This window comes from Pinus tabuliformis, chromosome Q (genome assembly GCF_031772625.1).
Source record: "Pinus tabuliformis cultivar Carrire ecotype Pingquan chromosome Q, CPIR1, whole genome shotgun sequence".
Classification (NCBI taxonomy): Eukaryota; Viridiplantae; Streptophyta; class Pinopsida; order Pinales; family Pinaceae; genus Pinus; species Pinus tabuliformis.
In genome coordinates this window covers 439,814,619-439,829,266 of record NC_142296.1, presented here as the reverse complement: position 1 = coordinate 439,829,266, position 14,648 = coordinate 439,814,619, and the positions used below count along the sequence as shown (strand labels likewise).

Genomic DNA, 14,648 nt, shown 5'->3' with positions numbered 1-14,648 from the left:
AATAGAGCAACACTCATTTTATCTTTTTTTTCTTATAGCATGAAGTTTGAACATTAGGCCTTATTAGAGAAAATGGGTTAACGCAATTGCTTCTAAATTAAATTACGATATCCACGTTATCTTCTTCTCTTATAGTCTGAATAAAGTGATAGGAGATGGAAATTTTAACAAACAGGGTTGCAATATAGTGCCATTACAAATAGGATAAATTTACGAAAGGATTGTCAGTACACCAAATTATCCACAAGCATCTTTAAGAAATAGTAGACAAACTCACTAACTTTTACAAATGCTAATAGATGTGATATGAGCTCTATCATCTTGTGCTCACATAAAATGTTGAAAATTGAGATATGGCTTAGTTTTACTTGATAAGATGTATAAAAGAGATAAAGATAAGTTCTGCAATGAACTTTAAAGTATACCTGCAAAGGAAAAGACTATTATGATGCTTACCTGTTAAACCTTACGAGTACATTATTTATTACACCCCAAGTCTGAAGGAAATAAGGAATAACACTGTATCTTACATGTTTGGTTTCATTAGCCAGAAAACAAGAAATCAAAGGACAGCCTAAAGTAGAGCTTTCTTGGATTTAAAACCTAGTATCATAATCTTCCAACATTGTTTGATAAATGCAAATGATTCCATCTTCTACTGTAATACACTGTGCATTGATAAGAAATACCTATTGTTTTCAAGAATTGATTATGTTAAGCTACTTGTAATAAAGTGATTTGAGATAAATTATCTTGACATTTTGCGAAATCTTTTAAATGCAATTCTTACCCCTTAAAGGATTGGACCGGAAAGGAATCTTGCATTGGCATTTTATGTCTTTATCTTGATGTTCTATTCACGCCAAGTACATAGTGCTACACTAAGCCAAAAAAAAATGTTATTTATGAGTTTTTACTTCCCTTGGTAATAAAAAGATGGGCTAAAGTATTGCTTTAAAGCTAGTTTGACATGTGTTATATAGTGGCATAAATAAACATCACAAAATGATGCTTTTTAACATCTTGTGAAAAATGTTTTAATGGGTGAGTTTTAATCTTTTATAAGTGGGAAACAAATTCCATCCAAAAAATGTATTCTCACATTTCTAAACCATGTTTCCCTTAAAATCTCACTGAGGACGTGACATCTATTTAACGTAAATTATGTGTTTATATATGTTGCTGACCAATTTTCATTTGTTATTTTTTAATATGTAAAGAGGAATGCAAGATTGCAATGTTAGGATGGTGGAGCACATAAGCAATCAAAATCTTCCAACAAACATAGCATACAAATAGAACAATGAGCTACATTACATGGATATGCTTTGATTTATGTTACCACATAATGTTGAACTAAAGAGAATATGAGTGAAAATCGAGAAAATACGAATGAGAAAGAGATGCATTTTTCAATGTATTTTAAAATTACATAATATGGTATCATATAAATATTTAGGAGATTCTGTTACTCTTATTAGGACACAATTATCTAATTAATAACTATCTACCTAATTAATAATTACATATGTAACTTTATTATATTATTAATGAAATCATCATTACAATATCTAACATCCCCTCTTAAAGATGATTTCATTTTCCATAACCCCTAACATTTCTCGAAATTTTTCGAACTTCTCCTTATTGAGTGTCTTGGTGAAGATGTCTGCTACTTGATCTTGGGACCTGCAATAAATCAGCTCTATTTCTTTGTTCTACACTTTTTCTCTGATATAATGATATTGAATTTCAACATGTTTTATTTTCAAATGATAAATTGGATTCTTCATCATTTTGATTGTGCTTTAATAGTCACATTGTAAAATTGTAGGTTGCATTTGTGGAAGCTTCAAGTCATTTAAAATCCTTTGTAACCACACTGCTTCACAGGTTGCTCCAACAATTACTTTACATTATGCTTGTGTTGTTGAGAGTGTTATTGAAGTTTTCTTTTTACTTGCCCATGAAATTACTCCACTACCAAGGGAAAAAGCACAACCTGTTGTAGATTTTCTATCATCTATATCACCTGCCCAATTTGCATCTGAAAAACCATTCAACATGAAGTTATCATATTTTTCCAATATAATACCAAACTATAAGGTACTTTTGATGTATCTAAGTACTCTTTTTGCTACATTCCAATGTGTTTTCCTCAGACAATTTAACAATATTGATAACATTCAAATCGCAATTATGTCTGGTATGGCTGTAGTAAGATGAATTAATCCTCCAACAATTTGACAATAAAGAAATTCATTCACTACTTCAAATTTATCATCTTTCGAAAGTTTTAAATTTACTTTGTAATGTCCCTTCCTAAATTATTTTATTACAGGTTTAATTTCCCACAATTTTGGATGATTTTGGAGACCATGGAACCCACTCAATTTTGACATAGGGACTTAGGGAAGAAAAGGAGGTTGAATTACTTTGTTAGTGGAATGTGGGGGCCACCCACATGGGAAAAATGCACTTGGCCAAGTGAAGAGTTCGAATAGTCTTGGAGGGAAGTCGAATGGCAAGGAGAAGGGGCCCACATGGGAAGGAAGGTCCACGAAATTATAAATAGGAGGAGCTCATCTTCACCAAGGCATCTTTTTGACATATTAAACTCAACCTTAGTTGCTCGAGCTGCTTAGCTAGGTCACTTGCTATTTAGCACGAGCTCTCCAAGTGGAGAACTCACCCTCTCTTCGGTGGACCATGAGTGCCACCCTAGTGAGGTTTCTTTCTATCATTCCAAGAGATTGTAGGTGGATATTCAGAGCCCCCAACTCAACCATCATTCAGCCAATGCGTACTCCAGGAGGATGCATCAGTGGAACACGCAATAGATAATTCAGTGGCTTTTCAAGGAACAATTGTTGGACGAGTTTTGGTGAAGGAAGTACAAGGGAAGACCAGCCTTTGGGAGGATTTTGGGAGTTGGAGATTTTTGTTTGGTATTAGCGTGATAGCCAGCACTCAGGGCCAACCAAGAATTCCTCATTGGGCACATGTGGAAATTCATGGGTCAGTATGTGGAGCGAGTATTGGCCGGGAGAGATAAGGGAAAGTTTAGGGAGGATTATCTCAACCATTTTTGGGTGTTTGGGAGGACTTATTTAAGAGTTACAGGCAGGTCGTACCTTACAACACTTAGAGGAGGATGCAACTCTTGGGAGGCCGAATTTCTGGGGTCAAAACCAAGTCAAACCCTTTATGGGTTTTGATGGGTTTTGCTTGAGGAGTGTGGGCTAATTTGGTAGAATTTTCTGAGCACCAGAGACTGGGTTTCCAACAACATTTTTGCAGCAGACAACACAGTTTCACAAGGGCAGCGCAGGGCATCATTGCAACAGCTATTTATGCCATCTGGGCTTGACATACTATCACCTGGGCTTGATCATGCTTGCCTTTGAGGCAAGCCCAGGTGCACCTCTTCCACATTATTGTACTTTGCTCCCAGATTATAATAAAATGGCTCAGTTGTTGGATATTTCTGGACTTTCTATGGGTGTGCAGTGAATGTTTCAATTTCTTGGTGTTGTTTCTATTGTTTGCTTTGCTTATCATTGTTTTTCCTAGTTTGGGACATTACATACTTCCATTGGAGTTTTGGTTGGATTATAGTCTTGCATTTTGAATATTCCCAACAATTATGATGCATGCTTTGTTTGTGAGATAAAAATCCTGCGTGGTTATTGCTAAAATTCAATGCCCAAGCAATATTGTTACAATCCCAAGTTAGTCATATCAAATGATTTACAAAAACTATCTTTTTCTTCCTGTATCAAATCATCATTGTTGCTTGTAATTATCAAATCATCAACATATACAACCACAATTATAATTTATTTACCTCTTTCTTTGATATATAAGTTAGGTTCAAAATCACTTCTTTTGAAATTTCTTGATTTAAGATGTTGATTAATCTTTTCATTCCATGCTCAAGGGGCCTATTTTAGTCCATACCAATGTTACTTGGGAGCGGGAGCGGAAGCGGGAGCGGGAGCGGAAGCGGGGAGCGGGAGCGGAAGCGGGAGCGGAAGCGGGAGCGGAAGCGGGAGCGGGAGCGACCATTTTCAGAAGCTCCCGGTTTGGGAGCGAATCCCGGAGCGATTTTTTAAAAATATATATATTTTTTATATTTTTTAATTTTTGATACATATATGTCAACAAAAACATGTAGAATGATGAATTAGATATAAAAAACATAAAAAAGCATAGATTGAACCATATAACAACAATCATCTAGAAGTTATAATCTTCATCAACCACGTCCGCAAGTTAGTAACATAGTAACATACAACATATTGAGTCTCATGATTCATCAATCTTAAAGTTTCAAGCTTTCAAAATTCAATATATAACATTTATCATCATTGATCACCAAAGTTGTACTTGTAAGCTAAGTGTAACCATTACAACAAATAATATCTAACATGAAATGAAATGTTATAAAATGAAATGAAATGAAACAACTTTCAACTTTCATGAAGCATCATATTCATAATTCATTACTAATGAGTTATAATTGCCAACTTCAAACTTAAATTGTCATATATTGTTTAAAAAAATATCATAATAAATATGAAAGAGTCAATAGTTATAAAAGCTACTAGAAACTAGAAAAGAGAAGTAAATCTATTATCTATTTCTTATGCTTGGGCCTCTTGCCACCACGAGAAATGTCTAATTTTTTAGTCTTGTTGCAAAATCAGGATCTTTGTCATTAATATCACCCTCCAAGCATTAATATCCAGAGGTATCTTTGTCATTACCTTTGTATCTGTATAGGGATCTTTGTCATTAATATCACCCTCTAAGCATTAACATAAGATAGAAAAAGCATAGCATGTCAAGTCAAGATTTTGTTTGAGTGATGCGTACATTTTTAGAAGGGTCATGATAGAGGAGTTCGACAACCAATGTCACTAACATCAAGGTACATAGAGGGATTGGTACTCTTGATTAAATATGAGTTCCATACCCTAATACATGACAAAATTCAATGGAAACATTGCAATCCCCCAATCCTGAAATCCTGAAAAACTGATAAGTCTGCTGGATTTTGAATGAAATCTAAAATTCTACTTTCTCCATATGAAATCCAATGAGGACGAAACCACTCTCAAACATCCTGAGTCATTTCATGGTAATGTTAAAAATTTAAGTAAAAGGATGAAAATGAAAATTAAAGAAAATGTCACTTTTACTTTAAGAATTTAACATTACCATGAATAGTATATCAATACTAGGGCCTAGACTTGATCATTAAGTTGCCCCACTCAAAAACTATTTGTTTCTTTCAAAAAAAATTGCATTTCGAACATTACTACAAAAAAAAAAATGCAAAAAAGGCAAAACGCTCCCGAAAAGGCAGGGAGCGAAATTTTTTTTAGGGAGCGCGCTCCCGACCCGCTCCCGAGTCGCTCCCGCCCGGAGCGCGGATCGGGAGCGGGAGCGAGGGGGGGGGGGGCGCTCCCCCGCAACACTGGTCCATACAAAACCTTCACCAACTTACATGCTAAGTTTCTATTCCTTTAGCTACAAATCCTTTAGGCTGCCCCATATATACTTCTTCTTGTAAATATCCATTCAAGAATGCACTTTTAACATCCATCTATTGTACTTGCCATCCAAATTGTGTTGCAAAAGCTAAAAATATTTTAATTCTTATTAATTTTGCAGTCATTAGAGAAATTTTGAGGTCTAAAATGGGTCTCCTAAGGAATATTATAAAATAATAGTGAAAATAATAAAATAAGATTAGATTTAATCATCAAATTTTAGAGGGAAAAAGAAAAAACTACTTTTTCAATTCGTATTTTCAATTTATCTCCTTATGATTTTACTCAAATTTCGAGCAAGAGTACTCATTGGATGAAAAATTTAATTTTACATCCAAGGTGTACCCATGTTGCATACTTTCGATGGACCCTGCTACACGAAAAATGAGAAATACATGAAAACCGTGATTGCAATATCATAATTCATCTATTTCTTATTTTTTGTGTAGCAGGGTCCATCAAAAGTATGCAACATGGATACTCCTTGGATGAGGAATTAAATTTTGCATCCAATGAGTGTTCTTGCTTGAAATTTGAGTAAAACCGTAGGGAGATAAGTTGAAAATATGAGTTAAAAAAATATTCTTTTATTTTTTAATCTTTTCACTCTTTTACTCCAAAAATGGTGGATCATCTCCTATGGTTGACATCATCATCTTGAATCCTATTGGTTCTTATAAAGTTGATTTTGGTTGTACATTTTTGTTTTGAGACCCATTTTAGACATCACATTTTCTCTAATGAGGAGTGTTGCACTCGATTTGTTGAAGTTCCAGGGAAGCGGAAATACCAAATTTTTCAACAAGGATCGAATCACATATCAGCAGTGCATGTGTCATGGTCATTCCCTTTTGCAAGTTATATATTGTAAATGATCTTAGTAAAACTTTGAGTCTATGTAACAACCTAGGTAAGCCTATAATTTGATGACGAATTCCATCCTAGGAGGTTTTTTAACCTCATTGATTACTTGTGCTTTTTGACACGGCTAATCAGAAGAGATTTTTCCATCCAGCTTAAACCCCCAAAGCTAAGGTGAAATTTATTGTCGGATTATTAGGTGATTCCTATTGTTTTAGTTGATTTTGATGTAAAAGTGGTTTGGGAATAATTTAAGCGACTTGAAATTTTGACTTAATTATTTTATTACAAATCACTTGGTTTACTAGATCATATTGAGTCGCAAATGGGTTATGTGTCTCGAGGGTCTAATACAAATGTGTATTCCCTCTTTAAGTCTTATAAATGAAATATCATATGTATTAGAGGGTTGGAAAAATAATTAAATCCCATGTGTAAATTAATTAATTGTTTTGGTAAAATAAAATTAAATCCACGCCATAAATTAATTAATTAGAGTCAAGTTAAATTGTCTTAGGAAAATAAATTCTTCAAATTAAAAAATTCGTGGATCTTAAAAAAGTCAATTTTTAAAGGTTTTCCACCAAGGGAATATTGTATTTTTCAAGAAAATTTGGACCTTTGGACCTTGGTGGTTAGGTCAAAGTCAATTTTTGAGAAAATTAGCTCAAAATAATTAATTTTGAGTTAATTAAAATGAAATTAAATGATAAATTCGAAAATTCTTCAAAAATAAAAAATCAAGGGCCAAAATTAAAAAATATTGAAGGGTTTATCAACAGCCAAGGTTATTTTGACAGTGATCAAAGAAACTAGTCATTAATTTTCCATTTGGGGGATTTATCTATAAATTAGAGAGCCACTTGAGTCTCTAATCATCTTGATCTTTGGCTAGAATTGTTTTTAAAGCATTTTGTAAACTATTGTCTCGCTAGGAACTATTTTTTCTACTATAATAAAAGACTTTGGGGTGCAACTTGAGGTGTTCTTGTTCGTTGATCTGTGGTATGTATTGACTACAGGCTTCCTACGCGGTGCTTTATATTGTTATTTTAAGATAATACATAGTGTTTGTAGGTACCCGATCCTTGGTCTCCAAGTTGCACAGACTGTGGGCAAGGGTTACTTTGCTTGGATCTCCAGTTTTTATATGGTAGATTGAATTTTCGCTTGGGCTATAGTGAGCATTAATTTTTCTGATGCATTTTAGCCATTTTTTCAAGGAAAATGTATTATAAAAATTATTTTCTTAGAATCTATTTTAAAAACCCATGTATATTTTGTAAATTATTTTTCTAACTTGGGTTGGGTTTTAGATCTATTTTTTATATATTTGGGGTTTGGGTGTTTTTATTTTCATTTTTGCAGGTTGGATCAAGGGATCAACTGACAATTTTGCAAGGACATTTACTGAAGATCCGAAAGAGAAAAAAAGATTTGAGACACAAGTTTTCAGTTTTTGGCCTACCCTTTCCATTTCAGCGCCCAATCTATCATTTTGGCCCTTTTATCCACACAAATTGGCTTTCCTTGGCCTTGTTTTGCCTTTTCTTGGCCTCTTTTGCCTTAATTTGCCCTAAACCCTTATCTGAAAATTTTTAAGACTAAATACTTGGTGTTTTACAAGTTTTGAGGCTCAAAAATTCTGATTTTCAAGTGGCATATTCATCCAAAATTTTGGGTCACTTGGGCAAGTGTTTCTATAAGGCCTTAGGCCTAGGGTTTGACCTCTAAACCATTATTTTGCTTCAGTTTTGTTACAACAGTGAAATCATTAATATCTAAGACCTAAAACCATATTTTAATTGGTTAGAATCAATTAGAATTGCAAAATATAATTTTTCACAAGTTTTGGCCACTTGGGCATCTCTAATTTGACCTAGATCTAACTTTTTAGCTTGTTGGAATTTATTGCATAACTGTGAAATTCAAGTCTGAAATATTTCTGAAGCATACACTTGATAAATATAAAAAAATGAATTTTAGTTTCCGGCAAAAACTTAATATTTTTTAGACATTTTGGGCATCATCTTCAGTATTTTTAGATTGTTGATATGTCACTAAATTAGTGTTGTAATAAATTTATCAGTTCTGCGATTTCTGAATCAGACTTCCTAAAAGCCCTAAATATTGAAATTTTTGAGTTCGAGTGTATTTTTACTATTTTTGGGCATATTAACCATCTACTTTTGGCATTTTTAGCTTGTTGATCTGGGTTGTTTATTGTCGTAAATTAACAACTAGATCTGAAATATTACTAAATACATCATTGTAAAGTGGACTAAATAAGTTAATTTACATTTGCTGGTCATTGAGAATTTTTGTGTTTTATGTCTAAGACAAATTTCATGATTTGAAGTGGTTTCCTCACTGCTGTTATAACATTGATTAAATCTAAATTTTTTGAACTTTTACTATTGATATAAATTGTCATAGATATGAAATTGGCTAATCTCATCTCTGCACTCAAAATCTGACATTGCTTTTCTTGATTGGCATAATATCTAGTGTTAATGATAATTGTTGGATAAAGTTGGTTATTTGAAATTTACATTTTTTATCTCTAAGCACTTATCTTGTTTAATATTGCATCACAACATTGTTAATTACTCTTGCATTAAGATAAGTCTCACATAAGCACTTAAGTAACTTAATCAATCTTAACTCAAGATAACCTCACCCATAATCTCTTTCATAACCATACTAGGTTTAGACTCCATTAATAATTTGCCTGCTAACATAAGCTAGGTTGATAGAGATATAGGGCAACCCTTCTCACTTAGCTTGAGGGGCCTCGACAACTCTTCGGTGGTTAACACATTGACCTTGCAGTCGTCAAAGCCACAATCTCTATAGCACCGGAGGCATCAAATGAGAGGAGCACAACAAAAGGTATCATTAATCAATCATTAGCCTGCTTCCTATTGGCCTCCTTCCCACAACCTATCTTGGAGCCCAACTTCAAAAGAGTTAAAGGAAGATTACATCTAGATTAGGCATTTAACTAAAAATAACCAAAATCTCTGCATCACACATTGGTCATAGGTTTGCATATCATTCAGGTTAGTCAATCTTAAGCAACGGATGTCCATCCGGTCATTTGGTTCCATTTATTATAAGCAATAATTTGTAACTCCATTAAGGCATTGGTCTCATACTTTAAAATCTAATCTAATCAATAATCTTGCTCGAATTCAACCAATTGGCTAGGCGACTCATCCGTGTCTCCCAAACAAGCTGGTTTCCAACTTGCTTTCCTTCATTTCATTCCACAGGGACTACCTGTTGATTTGGGGTAGCATCGGATGTGCTCTAGTCATGAAAATTGGTTGAGAGCCTAAAGCACATGAGATCTCCAAGACCAAAAATGGTTTGGGCAAATTCTAACTAGTTTGGGAGATATTAAAATAATTAATATTTTAATGGAGTTCCTAAGTCTAAACTTAGGAAAAATAAAATATTAATGGTATTAATATAAAACTGGGATAGAAGGGTCCAAAAGTCATGGATCAAGCCAAATCTAATCTTAGTTGTTGATTAAAGATTTAATCTCGGCCGTTGATGGACCAATGAGAAAAGTATAAGGGGAGGCTTGAGGGTCAGTTTGAGAAAACACCAAGAGAGATCAAAAACTCGATTTTCTGGGGTAGGGTTTGCTGAGGAAATTGAGTGAGTGATCTGAGTTGCAATTAAGGGGCAGTAAATACATAGCAGAGAGGTAGATTTAGTACTAGGAGGATTAGCGCAGAGCTAGCTAGAGGCCACGCAAAGGTAGCTAGGAGCTGTGCAGAGCTAGAGAGGGCCAGCGTGTGAGACACAAAGGGTCCAGGGGCTGACGCAGAGGCTCCAGAAGCTAACGTATAGCACAGAGAGGCTGACACAGTGCCTAGAGGCAACGCTGGGAGAATTTCGTGGGGCAGACTGGGAGCATAATTTTAAGACTCCGACTCCGACTCCGACTCGGCCGAGGATCGACTCCGACTCCGACTCCGAACGGTAATGACTCGGCCAGCTCGATTTCAATGACTCGGTCGTTGTAAAAAATACATTAAATATTTATTTTTTTTTATAAAAAAACATAATTTTAAAGTTTTTCATTCATGTTTCCAAACACATAGCATTATAATATAGATGGAAGACAACATATGATCAAAGTAGGCTCATGAACCAATCCATTATATCAAAATGGTACCCAATGGCAATACATAGTCAACTGTCATACATGATCAAAGACTCAAAACAAAAAACACATAACCAAGGAGGCTAGAAATGGCCTCTACAACAAAAGTAAACTGTGACGGTGACCAGACTCCAGTACTAGTACTACAGTACTATTGGCTAGTAGCTACTGTCAGAGGAGCCAAGATCATGTAGATCAATCTCTGGATCATCATCATCAGAGTCAGACAGGGGGCCCCATGGCTCTTCCTCATCATCATCATCTCCAACTGCAACTGTAGAAGTGGTACCACTAGTAGGTTGTGCAACTGCAGCAGATGCAAGCTGAGATAGAGTAGATATGTGGCTGCGCTTCTGTCGTGGCTGAGCAGAGGAAGCACCTACAACTGGAGTCCTTGCTGGCTATGAGACTGAGGCTGGTGGATTGGGATCTGCATTCAACTGAACAGGCTGAAGTTGAACAACATGTTCAAGTTCAACTGATGTCTCCATATCTAAATCTACATCAAGATCCTCATTAGGATCAAACTCTGCTGGACGACTCTCCACTACCCAATCTGATGTTGGATCAATGTCTTCCAACACAATGGGATCTGAATCAAGTCTTTTGTTCAGCAAATGGTTTCGTCTGAGCCGAAGGTTGTATTGGACATAAACTAGATCATTTAACCGTTTTTGATCCAAACGGTTTCTCTTCTTTGTGTGAATCCTCTCAAAGACAGACCAATTGCGCTCACACCCAGATGCACTGCAAGTTTGCCTCAAAATACGAATTGCAAACCTTTGCAATTCAGGACAATGGCCACCAAAGGCCTCCCACCATTGTGCTGCAAAAAACATAGGAGTGTAATGAGTTAGCTCAACAAAATTACAAATTATATCTAACTTTCAAATTATAAATGATTTAACAAACTTTAAAAAAAAAATAAAACTATTAAGAATTTGAAAATTGAAATTTTTGTTTACCTGGCTCATCTGCTTCTCTTGCAATCTCTGCTAGGTTCTTCCAAAGGTACCTACTGCATTGCTGAAGATATTGGCCTGTCGGTGTATCTCCAACTGATCAGACTCCAATGGGATCATGCGTTCAATGCAATCAACCAGTCCATCTCTGACCTCCCCCCTCAAAGCTCCTGACTCCTTAGCTTTATAATGATACCGTGGGTTCAAAAAATACCCAGCTGCATGTATAGGGCGATGGAGTTGATTGTTCCATCTTTCATCAATGATTGCCCAAATGGGCCCATACTTTGCCACTCTATCCTTGTATACCGTCTTTATTTGCTCCTTTGCTTGATCCATAGCCTCATAAATGAAGCCCATAGCCAACCTTTCCCCATCCACCAACCGCAACACCTTAACTAGTGGCTCAACAAGCTTCACAATCTCTGCTGCCTTTCTCCAAAAAGTTTCTTCATGGACTTTCCTTTTCAATTCTTTTCCTTCTGGTTTGTTAGACCAATTGCTTTGATTCCATTCATCACTGGAAAACATCTTTTGCAAGTTTCTATGTTGGGAAAGCATAGATTGCAATGTCAAAAAATGTGTAGCAAATCTAGTGATGGCAGGCCTAATAATATCCTTGCCCCCAGTGTGTTTCCTCATGAGGCTCAAAACCAATGTATGATTGTAGATAAATATTGTTATGCTTTTGGCATGATCTATAGTGTTTTTGACCCAATCTAATTTTCCAATATCCTCAAGCATGAGGTCTATGCAATGTGCAGCGCATGGGGTCCAAAAGATGGTCTTGTGTTTTTCCTCTAACAGTTTACCAGCAAGAACATAGTTAGAGGCATTATCTGTGATGATTTGAACAACATTAGCCACCCCCTCCTCCTCAACAACCTGATCCAATAGCTGAAACAACAAGTGGCCATCTTTTACCTTATCAGATGCATCAACTGATTTTAAAAACATGGTTCCCTGTGGGCAGAAGACAAGAAAGTTTATGATGGTACAGTTTCTTTGATCAGTCCATCCATCTGACATGATGGTACACCCTGTTCTTGCCCATGAGTCCCTGAACTCTTGCAAATACTCATTAATGGATTGAATTTCTTTCTGCAAACGAAACCCCCTTAGCTCATGCATAGTAGGGCCTTTGAAGCCTTTTCCAGTAGCATGTATGGCATCAAACATAGACTCATAATATGGTGAACGAGCAGCATTAAAGGGGATATCAGCATCATACCACCATCTAGCTATGTACTCACAAGCAGTCTCCCTCAATTCTTTCTTCCAATGGTCAGCTAAAGTGGGCTGCATTTGAGTTTTACTAACTTCAGGACCATGTGCATCTGATGGAGAGGAAGGAGTGAAATAACTTTTGATAGTCACATCACCCTTTTTCATTCTACCCTTTCCCTTATCTTGAACAGAACCAAAAGAGGGAGGAACATATCGGAAAGGGTTGGATGTATCAGTTTGAGGGATAGAGGAAGAACCCTCAAAATCATAATGGGGGTTGGCAGCCATCATTTTTTGTATCTCCCTCTTCCTCCCAATTTCAGCCTGTATGTCTCTTTGCCTAGCCTTATCTTCTTTAAATTTCTCAAAGCTGGCCAACAAATTCTTCCTAATCTCCCCAATTTCTGGTGAGGTACATGGGGTAATTTGGCCTCTAATCCCTGCCAAGTGTTGTTTCAGCCTATTAATGCCCCCGGGACCTTCCTTAATTTTTCTATGGCAAAATTTGCATTGCATTTGACTATCAAGCATTTCAACATATGCCCAAGCAGGATCTCTTGCTCTAGGTGCCATTTTTTGACTAGGAAATGAAAGCAAACAATCTGAAAATGAAAAAAAAAAACCTTGATTCAATGTTCATTTATTTGACAAAAAACACTCTCTAAGATTTCTAGATATGCACCTAAAATTTACTAAGCAAAAACAGATTTATAGAGGTGAAAAAAAATATCTCCAGGCACAAATTGCCTCCTCAAGCTTGCTCCAAGAATCAGCTCCTCAATGCTGCTCCAAATGGCTGCCCAAGAAGCTCCTCACTCCAGCTACAATGCTCCTCCAAGACTCCTCACTGCTGCTCCAAAACAAGCTCAAGAATTGCTCACTAACTCTCAAAGAAGACTCTCACTCAAATGCATAAGATTCCTGTGAGTGAATGAGAGCACTTGGGTGTGTTAAATAGGGTTTGGGGGGGGGGGAATGGACCCCAAAAATCATTTAGCAAATACATATAACTACTTGACTCCAAACCAATCAAAAAACTCCAAAAAAATCCATTAAAAAAATAATAAAACGCTATTTACGTGTGCCTGGGCCATTTGTTTGTGACTCGGCCGAGTCATAACGGAAACGGCCGAGTTGGCCGAGTCATTGAATGACTCGGCCGAGTCATGGGTGACTCGGCCAACTGAACCGTTTCAAGGGCCGGGTCATCATTTTTGCTATTGACTCGGATCAACCAGGCCGTTTTGGTTTTGAAACGACCGTTTCTTAAAAAAATGACTGGGAGTTGGAGAGCCAGATAGGGTGACGCAGTCCTTATCAGAGTGACGCAAAGCAGCAGAAGCTGCATTGTTGCAGTGGGATCATTCATCCGGTGATTTAGCCAGAATATCTGTCTCCAGTTGAGAGGTACTAATGCTGAGGGCATTCGCTGTTGGGTGAGCCATTGTTGGCACCTAGGTTGTATTCTGAAATTGCATAATAATAAAACCCTCTGAATAGTTGCACCGGTTTTCCCGCATTGGGTTTTTCCAGGGACATTAGTCCAAAAACAACAGTGTCACTTGTGTGCTTGTTTACTTTTAGTTGATGATTTGTATGTGTTGATACTATCCTTGTATTTATTTTCAGTATTTACATGGTAAATAACTTGTTAAGTAATTGAACAAGTAGGAAGAAATAAATCAGATAGTACAGGAAGAATTTCTAACGGGTTAAACTTAGAAATTCCAACACTACCCCCCACAACGTGCTATTGGGAGACAGCTAGAACAAAGTAGGCAGAGATCAGAGTGACAACCCCCGTCTTGAGCGTTGTCGCGATGCCTATGCAATCCGGGCAACAACAAGGAGCAAATGTTT

The 14,648-nt window shown here is 36.3% G+C and overlaps 1 protein-coding gene across 3 annotated transcripts in view; it reads left to right on the top strand.

The window, feature by feature from the left end:
• The window catches only part of LOC149220105 (uncharacterized), a 520,911-nt gene that overhangs the window by 358,248 nt on the left and 148,015 nt on the right, over nucleotides 1-14,648 (top strand). Inside the window, exon 9 of one of the 3 annotated variants that reach the window (XM_089382730.1) lies at nucleotides 1,835-1,893. The exons of the other annotated variants lie outside the window; for them this stretch is intronic. Within the exon in view, the coding sequence (XP_089238856.1) occupies nucleotides 1,835-1,893 (59 nt within the window). The remainder of the gene's footprint in view (nucleotides 1-1,834; nucleotides 1,894-14,648) is intronic. 3 annotated transcript variants of the gene reach the window in all.